Source organism: Sander vitreus, chromosome 6 (genome assembly GCF_031162955.1).
Source record: "Sander vitreus isolate 19-12246 chromosome 6, sanVit1, whole genome shotgun sequence".
NCBI lineage: Eukaryota > Metazoa > Chordata > Actinopteri > Perciformes > Percidae > Sander > Sander vitreus.
Genome location: NC_135860.1, coordinates 19,163,156 through 19,182,238, shown reverse-complemented (window position 1 = coordinate 19,182,238; position 19,083 = coordinate 19,163,156). Strand labels below are relative to the sequence as shown.

The 19,083-nt window shown below is 39.8% G+C and overlaps 2 protein-coding genes across 3 annotated transcripts in view; both read right to left on the bottom strand.

Moving 5' to 3' along the window:
• The window catches only part of mtbp (MDM2 binding protein), a 34,022-nt gene extending 30,046 nt beyond the window's left edge, over positions 1–3,976 (bottom strand). The window contains exons 1-6 of the mRNA XM_078253383.1: positions 3,804–3,976; positions 3,291–3,374; positions 3,110–3,183; positions 2,496–2,644; positions 2,077–2,135; positions 215–359 (exon numbers count right to left, since the gene is read on the bottom strand). Coding sequence (XP_078109509.1) covers positions 215–359; positions 2,077–2,135; positions 2,496–2,644; positions 3,110–3,183; positions 3,291–3,374; positions 3,804–3,876 — 584 coding nt within the window. The 5' untranslated portion in view covers positions 3,877–3,976. The remainder of the gene's footprint in view (positions 1–214; positions 360–2,076; positions 2,136–2,495; positions 2,645–3,109; positions 3,184–3,290; positions 3,375–3,803) is intronic.
• A 490-nt stretch (positions 3,977–4,466) lies between these two features.
• zfat (zinc finger and AT hook domain containing) lies at positions 4,467–19,048 on the bottom strand. 2 transcript variants are annotated; one of them, XM_078253381.1, is made up of 25 exons: positions 18,969–19,048; positions 18,837–18,866; positions 17,502–17,660; positions 16,796–16,963; positions 16,350–16,481; positions 16,053–16,166; positions 15,404–15,526; positions 14,956–15,029; positions 14,335–14,423; positions 14,043–14,150; positions 13,500–13,648; positions 12,828–12,919; positions 12,188–12,336; positions 10,834–11,710; positions 10,190–10,316; positions 9,366–9,598; positions 8,975–9,056; positions 8,623–8,742; positions 7,095–7,268; positions 6,870–6,958; positions 6,404–6,542; positions 6,062–6,168; positions 5,244–5,331; positions 5,011–5,108; positions 4,467–4,933 (listed from the first exon to the last, which is right to left on the bottom strand). In XM_078253381.1, the coding sequence occupies exons 2-25, from the start codon at positions 18,853–18,855 to the stop codon at positions 4,733–4,735; spliced, it is 3,711 nt and encodes a 1,236-aa protein (XP_078109507.1). In that variant the 5' UTR covers positions 18,856–18,866; positions 18,969–19,048; the 3' UTR covers positions 4,467–4,732. The 2 variants fall into 2 exon arrangements, with proteins under 2 accessions (XP_078109507.1, XP_078109508.1); XM_078253382.1 differs by having other exon boundaries at positions 4,467–4,927.
• Positions 19,049–19,083: the final 35 nt, after the last annotated feature.

The window sequence follows — 19,083 nt, the reverse complement described above, 5'->3', positions numbered from 1 at the left end:
TCTTTGCATTTTCTCATCAGATTTTCATGTTTGGCATACCATAATGAACTAATAGTTGTGTGTTTGTGTACTGGCATATGTACACTGTGAGCCCAGGGAATGTACAGGTATCGTCTGACTTGAGGAACGTTCTTGTATTAGTGTGTTAGATTAGTTTCAAAGTGTATTTATCCTTTGCTTTGTGCAACTCAAGAAATCCAAAAATCTCCCTTACCCAGTGGTGTGCTGTGTGACTACAGTGATCTTAGCAGCATGCCAGCAGGAGATGTGTTTGAGGGCTCCCAGTAGAGGCAGCAGGTCCTTTATAGGAGGGGACTGCTCTGCGGAGCCCAACACAAGCACATCCAACAAGGCTTTACCTAAGGGGGGAAAATAGGATAAACCAAAGAGGAATTCATTAGACATTTTGTCTGATCTGTGGAAGAAAAGTTGAAAGGCCGTAGTGACTAGAGCTCCTCGTGGCAGCTAACAATGGAGGGTGACTGTTCCTGAACTCCTGCTGAGGTGGTGTGCTAAAAAGTATCACTCCAGGATGCAGACTTGAGAAGAAGTAGTCAGAACAAAAGCATCCTATCTTCCCAGTGGTGAGTGCATATCCATGATGTAGAGTAGGCCACCTTTTCTACAAGGCTATAGTATATTTCCAAAACCTAATTGCTTGAGTAAATAGGTTTTAATTCCTTGTTATTGGAAGCTTTTGGCAAAGACAAAACTCTCACTTGAGACATTGATTTGTGCAGTAATCTAACTTCTTGCTCTGTTGCCCTATCAGTAAACCAGACGTTTGTTGTTCTCCTCGTTAAAGCAAAATTAGGAAACTGGCGAGCTGTGCTGTACAGACAATCATAATAACACCCAAAATCAATCAAAAAGTAGTGGTGTGTGGAAGCATTTTTTTTAACACAATATAAGGGAGGATTGTGCCTTCAAATGAATTTCAATCCAATTAATGTTGGTTATCGTTCATTCTAACAAAATATTTTTGAAAAGTTTACAGCCCTACTGAGCATGCCGTAAACATCTTCACAAATGCACAGCTGCTAAGTAGGGTTGTGCCGATGGACGATATCATCGTCCGTCGTGATGGCTGGCCGACTTCACGATGGAAAGCCGCTATCGTGATGCCACGCCCCCCACCCTGTCAGACACACACTAATCATAGTCACGGGCGCTGGACGGGAAATTGACAAGTGCGTCGGTCTTAAACTAGCAAAGACATTTGCGTCGGGCTTTGTGCTGTGCTAGGCAGGGTGCAAGATAGGGCCCCTTAAGTGGAAGCTACTTTTTCCCCCTTCAAGCAACCTATTTGTGAAAAAGCCCATTGCTTTGAGCAGACTGGATTGGCTGCAGTGATACATTCTCTCTCTCTCTCTGTCAGTTGTAGCTCGCTCTACCTGATAGTAACACTGGACACAGCGGTCTTTCTCCCCTCATTGGACTAAGTTTGTCGACACTACTGTGTGCGTGCATCAATAAGTAAGTCTGATGTCCTTGTAGGTACGGGACAATGTTATACAGGATTTATGAATGTACGTTAGCAACAGTAGGCTAATTCACGAGGATGCTTTTTTTATGTGTGAGCTAATATTGCGCATCTGTTCATGTGCGCTGCAAGAGTTATGTTTCTGTTTAGTGAATGCGTTATTCAGTGCAAAGATAACCGAGAATGTAGTTTAATCTCAGTAATGATGGTATATTAGGTTATTACTGTCGCTCTGTTGAAGGCAAACATCCCACTGTACTGTCGTTACGCAGATCACGGACATCTGATTGACTTTACTGCACCGGAGTTAAGTGAAAGTAGGTCAAGTTGTAAAAAACTGCCCCTACCAGCAGGGCAGCATATAATACTGTCTATTTACAGAGGGCATTTAAATGTATGTCTGATCGTTTCTATGTTAACTGTTAACCCATAGTAGTAGAAAAACATATTTATGTAAAGCGATATAGTAAAATAAAAAGTCCTCCCCCCCATGTTTTACTGAAAACATCGTCAGCTGCCAATTTAGGGGACATCGCCCGACCCTACTGCTAAGGAAGGTACTGTATATAAAGAAAGTAAGTGCTCAGCAGTACCTGGGGGTGGTAGCTTGTCTGACAGTAGATGCAGTCCTTCTGCAGCCTCCTCTAGCAGCCTGTTTAAGAAAGACATGCAGACATTCAGAACAGAAAGACTTGCAGCCCACTATCCAAAAAGTCATACTTTGTCTTTGATTCTTTGAGACACGAGAAGAAGATTTTCCCTTTTTTACATGTACATTAGCAAAGTATCTCAAAATCAATCTCCTGATTCGCTGTATAAAACAGTAAGATAAATATAAAATAGATTATATTGGGGCAAATTCAGTACTACCAATGATAGTTTAATATATGTTCAGATAATATTAATATTTATGAGCTCACAAAGATGCATCAGACAAATACCTGCAACACCGAGCAGAGAAAACAAGAACATATCATATTATAAAAAAGACAAATGATCATCTGTTGCTCACTCTGTCAGTGTCGGCTGATCATCCTTTTGGTCCGGTGCCTCCTGATTACTCAGAGCACTGAGACATGACTCCACAGCAGTCGGCTTCTCCTCTTCACGGTCCGTTTTCTGATGGCCTGTCCACAGCTCTTCCCAGTCTGAGCTGCAAAACTACAAAACAGGTGATATGGATTCAAGTATGAATACAGAATTACAGCCCATGTTCCTTTATCCATGTATCAATAGTTTGAAAGCCAAAAATCCTAATACACTTCCTCTCTGAATGCCATACCCCCTTCTTAGTTGGAGTGGATTAAATAGGAAAAAAATAAATAAATACTTTTATCAGCATCTTTCCCATGAGTTCAGCTGGTCAGCATACAAGTGGATAAAACATTTTATTGACCAAATGTACAGCGATACCACCAACTGGAAATCAACACACAGGGTACAGTATGTCGACATGTTGCAGCAATTATGGCTTTGGTAAATTCTATGTGTCACTGCTCGAAGACAAAGTTAAATAAATATGCTTTTAAGTGTATGTAATACATACATTTGGAGACACAAAACCTACACCTTGCAACAAAAACCATGTTTATGGCAAAATGGTCTTGAATCTTCCAAATGTCTCACCTGCGTAACTCCTTGGCAAGCCTGAACTGCAAAGTGCCATCTCTGAACTGATGGGCTGCCACTGAGAGAACAAGCTGGGAAAACATGCAGAGGGAAGAAAGAGGCGAGGAAAGTTGTGGAATAACAACAGCTTATGTGTGGAGGTAAGACAGGGTTTAAGATAGTGTTTAATTTACTGTACCAGGAAACACAGAGATCCCTCTCACTGATTCCTGAGTTGAGATGTCCACAAGCTTGTCATGTATCTGCTTTACTGGCTCCAGACCTGTGGACAATGACAATTCAGTAGTCAGGCTTCACCACAACCGGACTACTGGTTTATTTATAATAAAAACATATACATAGCACGTGCTGTGCATGGGTTAGCCCTAGCCACTTTTAAGACTTACGTTTTTTAAATTTACGTAAAACACTTTTTCTTTTTTTACTCTAACGTTAGACTGATAACGTAACGTTCATTTAACGCTACAAGCCAAATGTATGCGACTCAACTCTCTTGAAACGAACACTGTTAGCATTGTAACCAAACCTTACAAGTATGTTGCTAACCTAGCTAAGTTATGTGTTGATGTGGATCGTGTACGTTATGTGTACAGTATCAACATACGCTTTAAGCCACTGGCTAACGTTAACTAACGTCAACGTTAAACTTGGTTTAGCAGCGTTAACGTTAGCAAAGTAAGTATAAACTTACATGTAACATTATACTCCTCCGCCAGGTCGTCATCAGTTTGGCAAAAGGATATAACCAACACGTAACGGTCCATGTCATGTAAGCATTAGTATTTTCACGATTAATAATAGCTTGGAGTGAAATATCGAACAATTTTTCGCGCAGTCAAATTTCCCACCGGTGCTTCTTCTTCTTCTTCTGTAAGCTAAACAATGTACCGGATGTATGCAACAGACCACAAAGCGCGCCACTGCCACCTACTGGATTGAGACTAAACTACCACGTAGCGCTGCTATATTATCTTTTTGTGTCATACAGCACATTGTATAGTCTGTTTCCAAGCTACAAACAAACATAAACCACTATATTGAATTCCTAATGCAAAGTGTTGTTCCTCCAAGAGAAGGCTTTTCCTTCTTTTTATTTTTATTCAAAATGTTTTTGTAAACTACTCTTAAATTACTTCCATAAAAATGTGTATAATACTTCAAAGTATTGCAAATATTCTGTGTTGCTTTTTCTCATATCATATTCAGTCACACATGTCAAATGTGTCATAATATGAAAACTGTACCAAATGTTTCAGAATTTCTGATGTGAAAACATATTGAGCAACAACTAAACTCAAATCAACTTTGTTTTTTGTTTTTTTAGAAAATGAAGCCACTCCAGTGCAAAGAGCAGTGCAGGACAGGGTTTTTATTCAAATATACTTTGTAAGTACAAAATATGTCACATAATCACACAAGTATGGTTTTCATAATTACCAAGCGAATGAAAAAATACATTTGATGAATGAAATGCTTAATGAGGACAGGGAAACATTGACTAAATCCTGATTTTATTGCTTATTGGTACATTTTATGTTACTTAACTTTTTGCAAACGGATACTCACTGATCCCCTCAACACTGATGGATCGACCGATGTTGAAATGCTACTGTAGCATTACTAGTTGATTTCTACAGTGTGTTCCTGGACGTAGACAATATAATGGTGAGTGTTTTCTCCCTGAGTGAGGACTGTCAGAGCCTCCAGGCCGTGTGCGTCCTCCACCACCATCACCTGGTTACCGACTAGACCCCCCTCTGCATTCACCACCATCAGCTGGTTGCTGCAGTTACCAACTTCCTGCTCATCAGCCACCTGCAACTTCAGTCACAACTCAACATCAACATTTTGTTGTAACAACTGATGAATTACGGAGTATGTGATATGGTGTTGTTTACCTGTTGTACGACGGTAACAGTGCCTGGCGCCATGGCGACCATGGAGGTGACGGCGTCGTGAGTCTCGGAACTGAATTCGGTAATCTGCTGGATATTAACTGAACACAAGAGACACGCATTTATTGTGATGTGTCACATGGTACATTATGCAAGCACTTTCCCCAATTATTTGTGGGAAAAGCATTTTAAAAAATTGTCTGTATCTACTGTATGTTTATCACTGTTGTTGTTACCATTGTCCTGTAGGGCTGCTACAGGTTCTTCTGTTAGCTGCTCTTCATCCTCCACAGGCACGTACTGGGCCTCTACTGTCTCCCCCACCTGGTAATTCATACATATGGCGGAGATTGTACTATACTGAAAATACTAGCTTTGACGAAGAAAAACAACTCATACATATACTAAATGCTAACATGATTGAGCTAGCAAGATTTTAAGTGGGATTTCTGCTTCTGATATTGTGGCAGCAGTGTTTAAGTTTCTAAATCAGAAATATAATTTTTAATGACAAGAGATTGGGACAGAAACAAGACAAAGAGTCTCCAGCCATGCTAGTAGCTCTGTGTGGCTGTACTTAGGTACATCGGTGCTTTGAGCTTAATGCTAATGTTAGCATGCAAACATGCTCACAATGATAATGCTATCATGTTGAACCTAGCAGGTATACTGTTTACCATGTTAACTATCTTAGTTTAGCATGTTAGCATTTTCTTATTAGCACTAAACACAATGTACATCTGAGGCTGATGGGAATGCCATTAGTTTTGAAAGTATTTGGTCTTAGACCAAAGTATTAGACAAAATTAAATTATGACCTGATGATGTCATAATTTCCAGGGTGTCACCAAAGTGGCAATACGTCCTGAGGGGAACATGAATGTTTGTGCCAAATTTTGTGCCAATCAATAGTCGATATATGGTATTTTAGTCTGGACCATAGTGGTGGACCAACCAACATTGCCATCCCCAGAGTCATGTCGCTAGCATGGCTAAAAATAACCCAATGCTTTTTTTCCACTGTATCTAGTCTGTGTATGTGTATACTGTTTACCTCCCAGGTGCCTTCCACCACTTTCAGGCTGTGTTTGCTCTTCAGGTGGCGGTTCAGCTCCCACTTGGTGCCATAAACAAATTCACATTCAGGACACTTCATACCACCTAAACACAGGCACACACAAAAGCTATGTTAGGTTGTGCTAAACACGCTTTTTGTTCTGTACTGTGACAAGCCTAAAGCAATATCAAATAATTTTTCTTACTCCTGAGGGTCTTCACCATAATGCCAACCATACTTTAACAATCTGTACGTAATACAACTTTCCTACTGTAGTAAAATGTGACATTAAAGAACATGAAAAGTCTGGACATGGCAGTATGAGAGCAGAGATCAGACCTTGCTGTTTCAGAGCATCAGGGTTAGGCAGTCCAGGTCCGGCATTCTGATATTTCTGATCTGGGTGTTTCATGTTGTAGTGTCGCTTCAGGGGACCAGCGATGTTGCAGGAGTAGTGGCAGTGGGCACAGCGAAATGGCTACATAGATAGATAAAAACACACACAAGTTAATGCAAATACAGTATCTGTAAGACTAGATTAAATTGATTATTGTAAACAACTTGTCAATCATGTTGTCAAAACAATGACATGACATCATGAGTACAGCTTGTGTGTGTGTGTGTGTGTGTGTGTTTTATCGGTGTTTTAAGCCCCCACTGTCTCAGCACCTAACATTAGGGTTAGGTGCCTTGAAGTCAACGGTCGCAGTGCTGCCTGGAAGGAGACGTTGGGGGCTTAAAACACCATTGAGCGTGTGTGTGTGTGTGTGTGTGTGTGCACGCGCGCCTGTGAATTTATTCTGACCTTAAACTCAGCGTGTTGCTCCATGTGTCTGAGCAAGGAAGGTTTGGAGACCGAGGTGAAGTCACACTCCGAACACTGAAACCGCTTCCCTGAACAAACCAAAAGATATTATATATAGATCATCGCTTTGCACTTACTCAAATTCCGTCCAGTCAAGCAGAATACTTGGGACATACAATAATCAATTATAACATGGATAATAATAAATAGATAAATAATACATACCTTCATCGGTGTGGCTCAGTCTGTGGCTTTTGAGCGTGACTTTAGATTTGAACTTTTTACCGCACAGATCACAGAGGTGACTTCTCTCTGTGTTGTGTCGGTTCATGTGAGTCTTCAGGTTGCTTCTACTGCGGCCTGCATAGTCACACACACTGCAGACATATGGCTTCAAACCTACACACACGGGGACACACGCAAACAAAAGAATAAGCACATGAGACAGCAACAAAATGCTAAAAAAGAAAATAATAAAACGTTTTGTTTAGAATTGTAATTACAATATATGTAGATTAATAAAAGAACATAAACATAACATTAACAGCTAGAAAGTTACAGTAAAAGAACTATATTAAGTGCATAAGTGCGTTATTAGTCCACCACCTTGTGACTGATATGTACCTACATGTTTTCTATGGGTGAGTGTTGTATGGGCGCAGCCAGCAGTGAGCTAGGAAGTGTAGCACAAAGTGGCAGAAAGCGTCAAGAAAACAAAGCCAGATAAACTGCTGAAAAACACAATCAGCATACTATGCATTGCAGGCTTTTTTGGCTGTGCTCTCTGAGACCTTCATCAACAGCTGTGCTAGATTTATGTCTGCCAGCTTCCTCAGCCTCAGCACAGATGTAACTTCAAGGTAAACAGGAAGGGTTTAAGCAGGGACTGATGGGAAGAGGAATATACTAACAATTCACTTCCTCAAAACAAAACATTGTACATTACAGCTGATGTGCACATAGTTTACGTATTAAACAAGTATGGGAACCAGAGGGTCGCCGGTTCAGGCCTGTACGGTAGTATAGAGTATAGAGCACCTCTCCAGCTGCCAGTCTGCCTCCTGGGCCCTACCGAGGTGGCCTTCAGCAAGGCACCAAACCCCCAAACTGCGGCAGGGGCGCCATACCATGATTGCCCCTTCGCTACTCTGCGATTTGCTTGTGTGTGCTGTGTGTACTATAAAAAGGGATTTGCAAAAGATACATTGAACTGTCAATTACCTTGTGGATTGTGTGGACTGACAAAATTAATTAAGTAAAACAACTTCAGCACATATTCATTAGCAGTAATTTTAGCAGCCCCACATTACTCATTAGATTCTCAGATAAACAAACATCTAGCGTAGCAAAACTGACAAGTTTTGACCAAGAGCTCATTGCAGGAGAAAAACAGTCTCACAACTTTCGTGTAACTTCTGCCTATCTTCATTGCCAGATTTCTATTTTTTATCTTTGAGATAATGCCAGCAGCATACAAGCAGATGATTTGATTTGTTTGTGTTCTCATCATTTCACAAGTAACTTGACCAACGGGCCAATTTCCTTCTACAACGTCTGGAGTGTGTTTTCAGTCTAGTCCATCGTCCTGGAGGGCAGCCAGGAGAAAGAGAGACAGACGGAAGCTAAGATCACAAAGTAATCAAGCAGTGAAATACTGTGCATTTGGTCACTCGTGGGCCCAGATGTGTTTCTCCACACTTGTGCTGTGTGTGTGTATGTGTTTGCCTGTGTTAAGATTAGATGAATATCTCACCTTGGTGGGCCCAGATGTGCCGCTGAAAGTCACTGCTGTTCTTCAGGAAATAGGAGTCACAGTAGGGGCACTTCTCTGCGCGCTGCACCATCAGTCCTTTACCGTGCATAGGTAGCGTGTCTGTCCAACACACACAATGAAATCGCAACCTTGGACATTTTCTTGAACTTGGCTATGTGACTAACTATTTATTTCAGTCAGATGCAATACACTAAGCACAGTGGAGAATGAACAAAATACCCACGCTGATTTAAAGGACAGGTTTGAAATTCAACTTTTTAGAGAACAAACATCAAAAGGTAGTGTGTGCATGTTTTGTGTATGTCTGTAGATATATTTGTGTATTCTTTACCAGGGTGGGATGTTTTGATGTGGTGTTTTAGTCTGTGCTCTGGATAGCTGTTCTGGCAGACAGGACAAGTCACGCTCTTCCCCTGTAAACAACAGAAGTCAAGAGTCAATGTTTGCATCCGTCACAGTAAAAATGGGTAAAACAGTGAAGGTCTTCACCTGATTAAAGCTCAGATATAAAATCATTAGGGCGGCATGAATGATCTTTTTTGTGAACTTAATTTTTCTACTAATTTAACAAATGTAAAAAGCTACCTTGAATACATGCATAATGCAAATGCATTACATTTTAATGCAAATAAACTAAAATGTTGATCAAACAAATTGATCTAAACTTGCATTGAGGTAAACAATACATTAGGGTGGGTAGGGTAAGGTAGAAGACTGGTTACCTGTTCCTGGTGTGTCTTCAAATGGGCCTGAAGTTTGTATTTGTCAGGTGTGGTGTATTTACAGCCGAGATTCGAACAAGGCAGTAGCAAGCCGCTGTGCTTCTGGATCTGGTGCCGCTTTAAAGAGCTTTTGGTGATGGACGAGTAGCTACACTTTGAACAGTAATGTGAGTGCTCCTTGGTGTGTGTGCGTACATGGACGTTATAGTGGACTTTGTACCAGAACAGTTTACCTGTGCAGCAAAAAAAGACACTATTTAACAATCTAGCCAGATAGAAGAAAAGCTAATAGAGGTGTCACGATTCTCATTTTCGATTTAAACTTTCAACAGGGAGGGCAATGCCACAGTTAAGAGCCACTAGATGGAAGAAGGGTATTACAACAAAAAGTTGAGTTTCTCAGAGTTTACAGGGCGCAGTTAATTCCACCATTAGTTTAACTAGGTGCACCCAAAGGCACCATGGAGTCCCTTCGGCACAACTCACTCACACGGAAGGCAAAATGTTGCCACACAGCTGAAAGCAAAGGGGCAGTGGCCATGGTGTCTGGAAAAGTCAAGCTGTAGGCTACCGGTAAGCTACGTTACCCTGGGTTAAATTACACTACACATTAAGCTACACTGTGTCTGCTGTTGTTTATTTCTTCGGACATGCGCAAGTAGGGAGGGTGGAGAAAGAAAAAAATATCGATTTACGATTTAAAATCAAAATCGTAATACCCCTGAGTAAAAAATCACATGTAATATAAAGCAAAATTAAACTAAATAAATAAAATAACAGGACAAAATAAAACCAGCCTTCTCAAGGGAGTTTCATCATCTCACCACAGTATTGACATTCCAAGTCTCCGTAAATTTTCCTGAGTCGTTGGAAAGACTCCATATTGAGCCGAGTCTTCTGAAGAGTTGAGAACACCTGCTGGAACGCACTCTGATGCAAAACCTCCAGCACCTACCAGCAGAAAACAAAGAACAAGTCAGACTGCCAGGAGCAAAGCTGAGGAGAAGGTCTACCTCAAGAGAAGATGAAAAGATGACTTAAAGTAGAATTCCTCTAAAGAATTATGTATTTCAGACACAGATTATATAGTTCTGATTAAATAATAAGACTGCATCATCAGACATGGATGACATAACTCCGATATGTCGGCCTGCTAATGCCAAAATAAAAGTCTTGTAATGTTAAAGATTATATACACTAATTATTGGCTTTTTAGTGCTGAAAATTAATCAGCAGCAATCGATTAATCATTAAATCATTTTCTTAAGTACATCTTAATATTCTCTCGTTTGAAATTCTGGAACATTAAATGATTTAAAGAAATTAAATATATTTGGGTTTTGGATTGTTGGATGGACAAAATAAGACAAAGGCCAGACAATTCATCAAGAAAATAATTGGTGTTGAAAACAATTCATCATTAGTGGGAGTCCTAACTGATATTATTGTGTACCTGGGACTAATTTACCGTTTCTGAATGTGGAGTTTGTTTATCTTCCACTGGAGGTGCTGAAGGTGTCTGTGTGTTCTCGTCAGCTGGGTGTTTATTTTCTTGAGTCCTGTCCTCCAAGTGGGGGGTGTGACTGCTCTCTGGTGTATCGTCTCCAGCTGCTGGGGTGCCTGTGTCCGCCGTGCTGTCCTGTGACTTCTCCCCAGCCGTTGCTTCATCTTGTCTGTCAGAGGGAGTTGTGGTTTCTGTAGAAATAGCTTGATGGAGCAGTTCTTGGGAATCTTGCTGTGCACTTCTGTTCTCTAATTCTCCTTCTTTCCGCTGCATTTCTTCTGCACTTTCACCCTGAGATTTAGCTTGATTTTCCTCTTGCTCCACATCTTCGCTTGCTGCTACTTTCAGCTGCTCCCCTTCCCCATCTCGCCACTCCTCCCCTCCTACACAATTTCTTCTACCCCCCTCTCTTGTCCTCTCATCTTCCCCATCCTGCTCTATCCTTAGCTCTTCCTCCATCCCATTATCTGGATCGTCTCTCTCCTCATCCCCCCACATGCCTCCTCCAGGCTGTATCAGATAGTAGCTGTTGTTGATGCAGTCGGTGAAGGCCTGCCCCTGGTCCAGCTCGGGGTGAGACTCTTTCAAGTGACTCTTCAGTCTCTGAGAGCTGACAAACTTCCCGTCACACACACAGCACACGTATAGAAAGAGGTGCTTCCTGACATGAGCAGCGAGGGTGGCCATCTTGGTTGCAGCATGGTCACAGAGGAGGCAGGCGAAGGGACGCTGGGGCCCGTGGACCAACAGGTGGCGCTCCCGCTCCAGCTGGTTCTTAAAGCGACGGTTACAGGTGGGACAGTGGTAGAGGAGCTGTCTGAGGCCCTGACGAGTCTTTAACCTGGACCAGATAAACAGATTTAGAAGGGCAGGTGTGTCCGATGGTAGATGGGAAGGTAAAATAATGTAGATAATGAAGTAGAGCTGGGCAATATATCGATGTTATATCGATATTGTGATATGAGACTAGATATCATCTTAGATTTTGGATATCATAATATATATATATATATATATCGGAATATGGCATAAGTGTTGTCTTTTCCTGGTTTTAAAGGCTGCATTACAGTAAAGTTATGTCATTTTCTGAACTTACCAGACTGTTGTAACTGTTCTATCATTTGCCTTTACCCACTTAGTCATTATATACATATTACTGATGATTATTTATCAAAAATCTCATTGTGTAAATATTTTGGGAAAGCACCAATAGTCAACACTACAATATCGTTGCGGTATTGATATCGAGGTATTTGGTCAAAAATATTGTGATATTTGATTTTCTCCATACTGCCCAGCCCTATAATGAAGCTCAAACCTCAGCTGTTGGTAGCTCTGGGAGACAGCAGGGTCTTTCAGGTTATGTCGTTTCTCCATGTGTTTAAGCAAGTTCTTTACATCGGAGTATTTTTTCTCACAGAAGCTGCAGTGCTGCTTCACCTTTAAATGGACTCGCTCTATGTGGACCTGCATTACCAGAAATACAGAATTACTGCTGCAACCAACAAAAAAAGCCCTGACCATTGATCTAATCTATTTGAATGTGGAAACCAGAATCACAACATACTTTGCATTGTGTCTCTAAGCTTACGTGTTCATTTTAATTATTAGTGGTGCACGATTCAGAAAATGTCACGATTCGATTCAATATCAATTTTTAGACTCACGGTTCGATTCAAACTCGATTTTCGATTCAAAAAACGATTCTCGATTCAAAAAACGATTCACAGTATGTAAATGTAGTTACTTTTCCCATGTGATTGCAGTAGACATACAATAAAAAAAATTTAAAAAAAAATAAATTGATTTTTGGAATTCTATGAGTCAGTTTTGAATCGGTAGAGCTTGATTCGCGATTTGAATATGAATCGATTTTTTTGCACACCCCTATCAATTATACTGAGGATATAACAGTGCTACTAATAACATCAATACCAGTAATTAAGTAATAACAACACCTTCAGGTGTCCTGGGCTGAGACAGTTGAAAGGACAGTGCTGACAGCTGAACTTCTCTCCTGTGTGCTTCCTCAGGTGAACATTCAGGTTGGCTTTGAAGGGAAAGGAAGGTAAGAAAGTAAGCAACTTTTACAGGCATTTTAATAGTTTGTAACTGCAAGTTTTATGATTTTGTTATTTAAAGATTCCAGAAGGTACCCTGGTCTGCTATAGGTTTTACAAATACTTCCAGTAATTCCGTGTTGCTTGTATGCAACTATTGATATTTAGTAATTGCAAAGGCACCTGATTACACATTTAAAGGAGGAGTTAAGACAAAATATCTCTACAGCCCTCTTTCACCAAGGATCCAACATGGGACACTGAAATAAAATGGTTAAAAGCAACACAAAGAAACAGCACCAATGTTTAATGGCATTGCATCAATGTTGTACAAACAAAAACTTCACATGAAATCCTACGAATAGGGGCATGTGGTGGTTAAGACGGATGCCATATAACCTGGGACCTGTCATACCCGCCCCTCTCTCTCCCCCTGTTTCCCGTCAGCGCCTTTGATTTACACAAACTTCAAAATACAAATTGTAACTTTAACATCTCGATTCATTTCACTTTTAATAATCAAGCTTAAAAGTGTGTGTGTGGCCTCGAGAACAGTGAGCCTGGATTTACCTTTGATGGCTGATGCGTAGTCACAGTGTGGACACTGGAACGGTTTCTCCTGGGTGTGTGTCCTGAGGTGGGCCACCAGCGAGTGTCTGAATTTAAAGATCTTATTACAGAACTCACAGGCAAAGATCTTCAACTGGCTCTGTAGTAAACTGGGAGACAGAGAGTATCAATATTACAATTACCAGCTGACCAATATATTGTAGTTACTATGGTGGCAGTAGAGATTGCTGTTAATGTTGCTAACAAAATAGACAAAATTCTTCGACTGACTTTAGGCTGCTCGGATAACAACATTAGCAATAAGGAAGCAAACTAAATAAACTTTTAACTACTCAAAAAAAAAAAAACAGGAAAAACAAAGTCAGACATATCTTTTCTGTTAGATTGTTACATTAGAAGCAGATTTAGTTACAGTAGGGTGTAGCCTGTAGTTTATAAAGAAGCATTTGGCTACACTTAACCGCCACACTTAACCGCCAAAGCTACAACTACTATAAAATAAATTCTATGTTAATACATTTTATAAAAATATTCATACAGTACTTGGTAGCATCTTGCTTGATAGAATATTCCTGGAAGCCTCTGCTGGCTGCTGCTGTTTTTGTTGTTGTTGTTGTTGTTGTTGTTGTTGTTGTGGAGGTCGGGTTAGAACTACGAGTAGAAAACAAAGGGATCAGACCACTGACAGCACAAACTAGCAGGACCTTTACAATATTATTTATGCATGCATTTGACAAACTAACTCCCGTTGTCAGATTGTCTGTATGAAGCGATCTGCTTATTACCATCAATTATGTATTACATTCAAAGAATTATAGAAGAGATATTATATTACCTCGGCACCTGATCTGTTTTAGGGTCACCCTCGCAGGCAGTGGCTCCACTTGCAAGGTCTTGACATGACTGACTCTGGAAGACTGCAGACTGCCCAGACAAATTCAATAAATAAACCCATATACTATTAGCACTCACAGATCAACTCAAATCAAATCAATATTAGATAATAACTAATACATGAAAAAAGACACACACACTTCAACATTGTATCACAGAACCATCTCATTTAAAACTCCGTTGAAATGCTAACATGCTAAAACATTTTAGAAAGAATGTGTTTTTATTTTGCATTTGAGCCCACATCATTTTTTTTTTAATAAAGATTATGTCTTTGGCAGAAATACGTTTCCATAGAAACTACTCACAAAAAGGTCTCTGCACTATCCTGAGTAACTGGGACACTGTTCCTGAAAAACGATGTAATTTTTCACTGTTGTGAGTACAACTAATGGAATTCTATACAGCGTTATTCTATTGGGATGGAGGCATAAATCTCAGAGATATCTCAAAACCTGGGCAAATAAACTCCAAGTTGTCTGCCAGACTAAGTACTACAAGAGGTAAGTGAGAAATACATTTTACAATTTCGGTGAATGTTTGTGTGTATTCCTGTGCTTACCTGAGGTTGAGCTTGGATGGCTGAATACTCTGTTTCTGCTGAATTGTCCTCTACTGGAACCATCGTAGAAACACCTGTTGAATGAAAGGTTAACACATCTTACTTATTCAATTCAATTTGATTCAAATAACCCAAATTGTCCCAGACGAGGAATTAAAAGGCACAAAGAGTAGCACATAAAAGGACAATTCACAGATACGGTACAACTATGAATGAATAGATAAATTAATAAATAATAATGCATTGCGTAATGCTGTGCATTCTAAAGTGCTAAAGATCATAAAGTCATTACAACCATAATTAACAAGGTGCTGTGGTGCAGTTCTTCATTTTGAATCAGGGGTGTGGTTGGGCTAGTGGTCATAAATATTTCTTCTACAGCAGTCGATGTTAGCCAAAATGTGAATGCTAGCACACACAAAAAAAAAAAACACTCCTTAGGACAAACCTGGGAGTGTTTTATCTTCTGTCAGAACAACACTGATGACCGACTTTTTGTTTCCCGTTGCTAGGCCTCCTTCTTTTGAGGTGCGGCTTCGGTTGGTTCTCGGGGGTCTGAAGCTGCCCACGTCTACACGCAGGGAAGAAGAAAAGGTCAAACTGCTAAGATCATTAATCTTTCACATTTCATCACAAATTACCCTAGAACATGTCAAGAGAAGAGAAAGAATTTTTTTCACTCTCTGTGCGGTAAAATCATGGAACGAGCTTCCAGAAGAAGTTGTGCGTTCCCCTTCAGTTAATTCTTTTAAGAATAGGTTGGATGCATTTCGCCTGACAAAAGGTGTAATGTATAATTACAATAAATTACAATTAATTACAATAAAGCTTGTCAGTAATTTATGTAACTTCTTTATGAATTGTTAGAACATTTCAATCATGAAATTAATGTGTTTTATGAAAACATGTTAAAATCTGTATATATATATATATATATTTGTTTTGTGTTGCTTGAGTCTGGAATAGGGGATTTTATATCCTGTACCAGAATTTCTTTCAATAAATTTCAATAAATTGTGATATTAAAGCAGCAATTAGGTGTCCCTCTTGGTAAGAATTAATTTGAAGAAATCATGTCCTGAACTTAAACCTTATACCTTTTTCTCTCACGAGTCGTGGTCTCGCTGGGTTTTGTTGCATCTGGTTTGGATCTGTTCCCCGAGGATCCAAACTTCCAGAAGCCTCAACTCCTGGACCACCACAGATGCTCCCTGAAAATGATTATTATGTCTGTTAAATTGCCAAAACCTGTTTTATAGACCAAGGCAGAGGTATCTAATGATCTATAATTATTGGAAGGATAATTCCAAACATTCTCCTTCAGGTCTCCCCAAATTTGAATGCCTCTTTGGCACACATTCACTTTTCTATCGCGGATTTGTTTCACTCCTCACCGTTCTCCTCTTCTTCGTCCTCGTCAACTTCCGCTTCTCTCAGGCAGATGTGTTTAAGGATCTGTCGTCTGTTGCTGAACGAGCGATGGCAGTCTCTACATTCCAGCCCCAATATCCCGTCATTGCTTTCGGCTAGCAGAGGAAGAGTCAGTATGCCGAGTGCAGGAAACACAGTTTGTGTAGAATATTTACAGAAATCACTAACAAAAACAAGTTCACTTGAAAAAAATAAAACTCATGGCTTAAATGCCTACACAACAATGTAGTGACTTTTAAGAAAAGTTAGGTTACCAACCAGGCAAACACCAGTTGCCCAAAACCCTTTATACTGTAAAATTGGCTATAAACTTTAAGCAAGCATCTTCTCTCATGCAGAAGTTACTTACCATGTCTTCTGTATGAAAAAGAAAGAATTATGGGATACATATAATTGGCAACAACACTACCTTGTATTGAGCTACATTGTCTGTCTCCCTCCTCCTTATTGCCTTCTTCTTCTCTTTGAACGTTATCCTCCTGAGAAAGGGTAGAGTCGGCCATGCACTCTGTCAAATCTGTGCGTGTCTTCTTGGTAGAGCCTTTCGGTCGTCCTCGTTTTCGCTTCACTGGGCTCTCTGTTCGCCAACAACACAGCAGAACAGATAAGAAGATAACACAGTGTTTTTCCAATTAATAAATCCCACTAAGAGACCAAAACAAACCATTAGCTTATCCTACAAACACTTATTTTCTGTGTAGCAAAAGCCGTACTAATGTAGCTTATGCCTTGTGTCATAGAACTCCATTGTACAGCAATCTCCCAGACGCAATCAAAAACAGAGAAGAGTTACAGTGTTGCACTGACTGGCATATTCCTGTGTAGTATAATGTTTGTTTGTTCTTCATTCTTAATTAATTGTTCACATTTTTTATTTGCTTGGTATTGTAATTATCTTCTAATTAACTTTTACTTGATTATCAGTCCAAGAATATTAGTACAGTTGAGTACTGTATTGGACTCAAGCCCCTATCAAATACATTGTACAAATTCATCGTCCAATTCATCCCCAAATTAGTGAACGTAGTGATAATTATTATGCAATAGAAAGTGTGGTTTGTTTGTTTTTACATGATTTAATGACAGCAATGCTGGCAATGACACGCTAATCTGACCTGTCAGCGTCTCCACAGGCTCTCCTACAAGAGGCTGCAGAGCAATGATGATGTCATCAGGAGGCTCCTGCTGGGGGTGCAGCTGGGAGCAATGGGCCAGCAGCTGAGAGCGACTGGGAGAGAAGAGGTTGCACAGCCGACACATGAACACAGAACCAGCTGGGGAGACAAAGAGAATAAAAGGTAGCAGATCAAGAGGCAGTGAGAGGAGGAAAAAAAAACAGGAAAAAAGAGAGTGAGATAGATTAACATTATATGTCTGAGCAAATTTTGTTATTTGGAGTCATTATCCCCCATTTTCCAGCCTCCCCCCTTCACCCATCTGCAACATCTCATAGAAACTGGTCTTTCTTTATTATTTAATCTAGTGTCAAAGAGACATACGTATGAATGAAAACTGCTTTAACTAGTTTCACTATAGCACAATCCTAATCTGCATTATTCAAAGTAGTTTGTTTCTGTGGATGTCAATGTTAAAATTGTTAACATTGTTTCCCCCCCCCCTCCCCCCAATACTGTACATGCAACCGGAGTTAAAGGTAGGGAGAAAATAAGGGAAATAGAAGGGAAGGAGTGTGCCATACTTATATTACATATTTTCAACCGGTCATTTTGTTGATTTCATTCCACAATCCACATCTAACAGAGCATGCTGTTAAAATAATATACCCACAATTATATATACTATATAATATATTAATATATAATATTAAATATCAACAATTTATCAGCATTTCCTTTTCAAGTGGATGCAATTTACGTATTTGGATGTTAATTCATAGGATATGGCAATTGCTGAAACATCACAGCTTTAGTCTTTATACAAGACTAACATGAGGCGGTCCATCCACAGTTATCTTGAATATTGTTCAGTTTGTTAATGTTTTAACTCCTTGATATGTTTTTTGTTGTTTTTTGTGTGAAATTGACTATGTTCCTTATGAAATGAAGCAATGAAAATATGAGCTAGCGTATTATTGAGTGTTGATCCGTTGATACATTTCCTTTTTAAATAAGGTCGATAAGCTGTCTTTGTCCACACAATCTGATGCTGTATGAAAACCTTCATTATTAATCAGCCACATCATTGAGCTTCGGGGATAACGTTCACAGGACTGACACTTGTGCCTTCAGAAGCTGTCGACTGTTCTACAGACTACTTATACCGGTATCGCAGAACAAAAAGTCTGTAAATAATGTCCTCAGCGAGAATAAAAAATAAAACACTCTGAAAATTAGCACACTAACAAAACACGTTTGTTTATTTTGATTTGGCCCAAACCAACATGAAATCCCGACAAACATATTCGAGTTGAAGCTAACCCAAATTCTTACCCGTTTTTTGTCCATCCATTTCTCCAGCGTCTAAACAACAAAAGAATACTAATTTATCAAGTGATTTGAGGCAACATACGGCTAAATATAACCACTGAATTTGTATTTAAAGCCTAATTTTACATTACGCACAAAGAAATTTCTGTCGAATCTGCCCATGGATGAATCTGCCACACAATAGTATGCACACAAGTCCGTCCAATCAGCGGAAGTGGACCGGACACAGTGATACTGTAGCTGGCCTAGC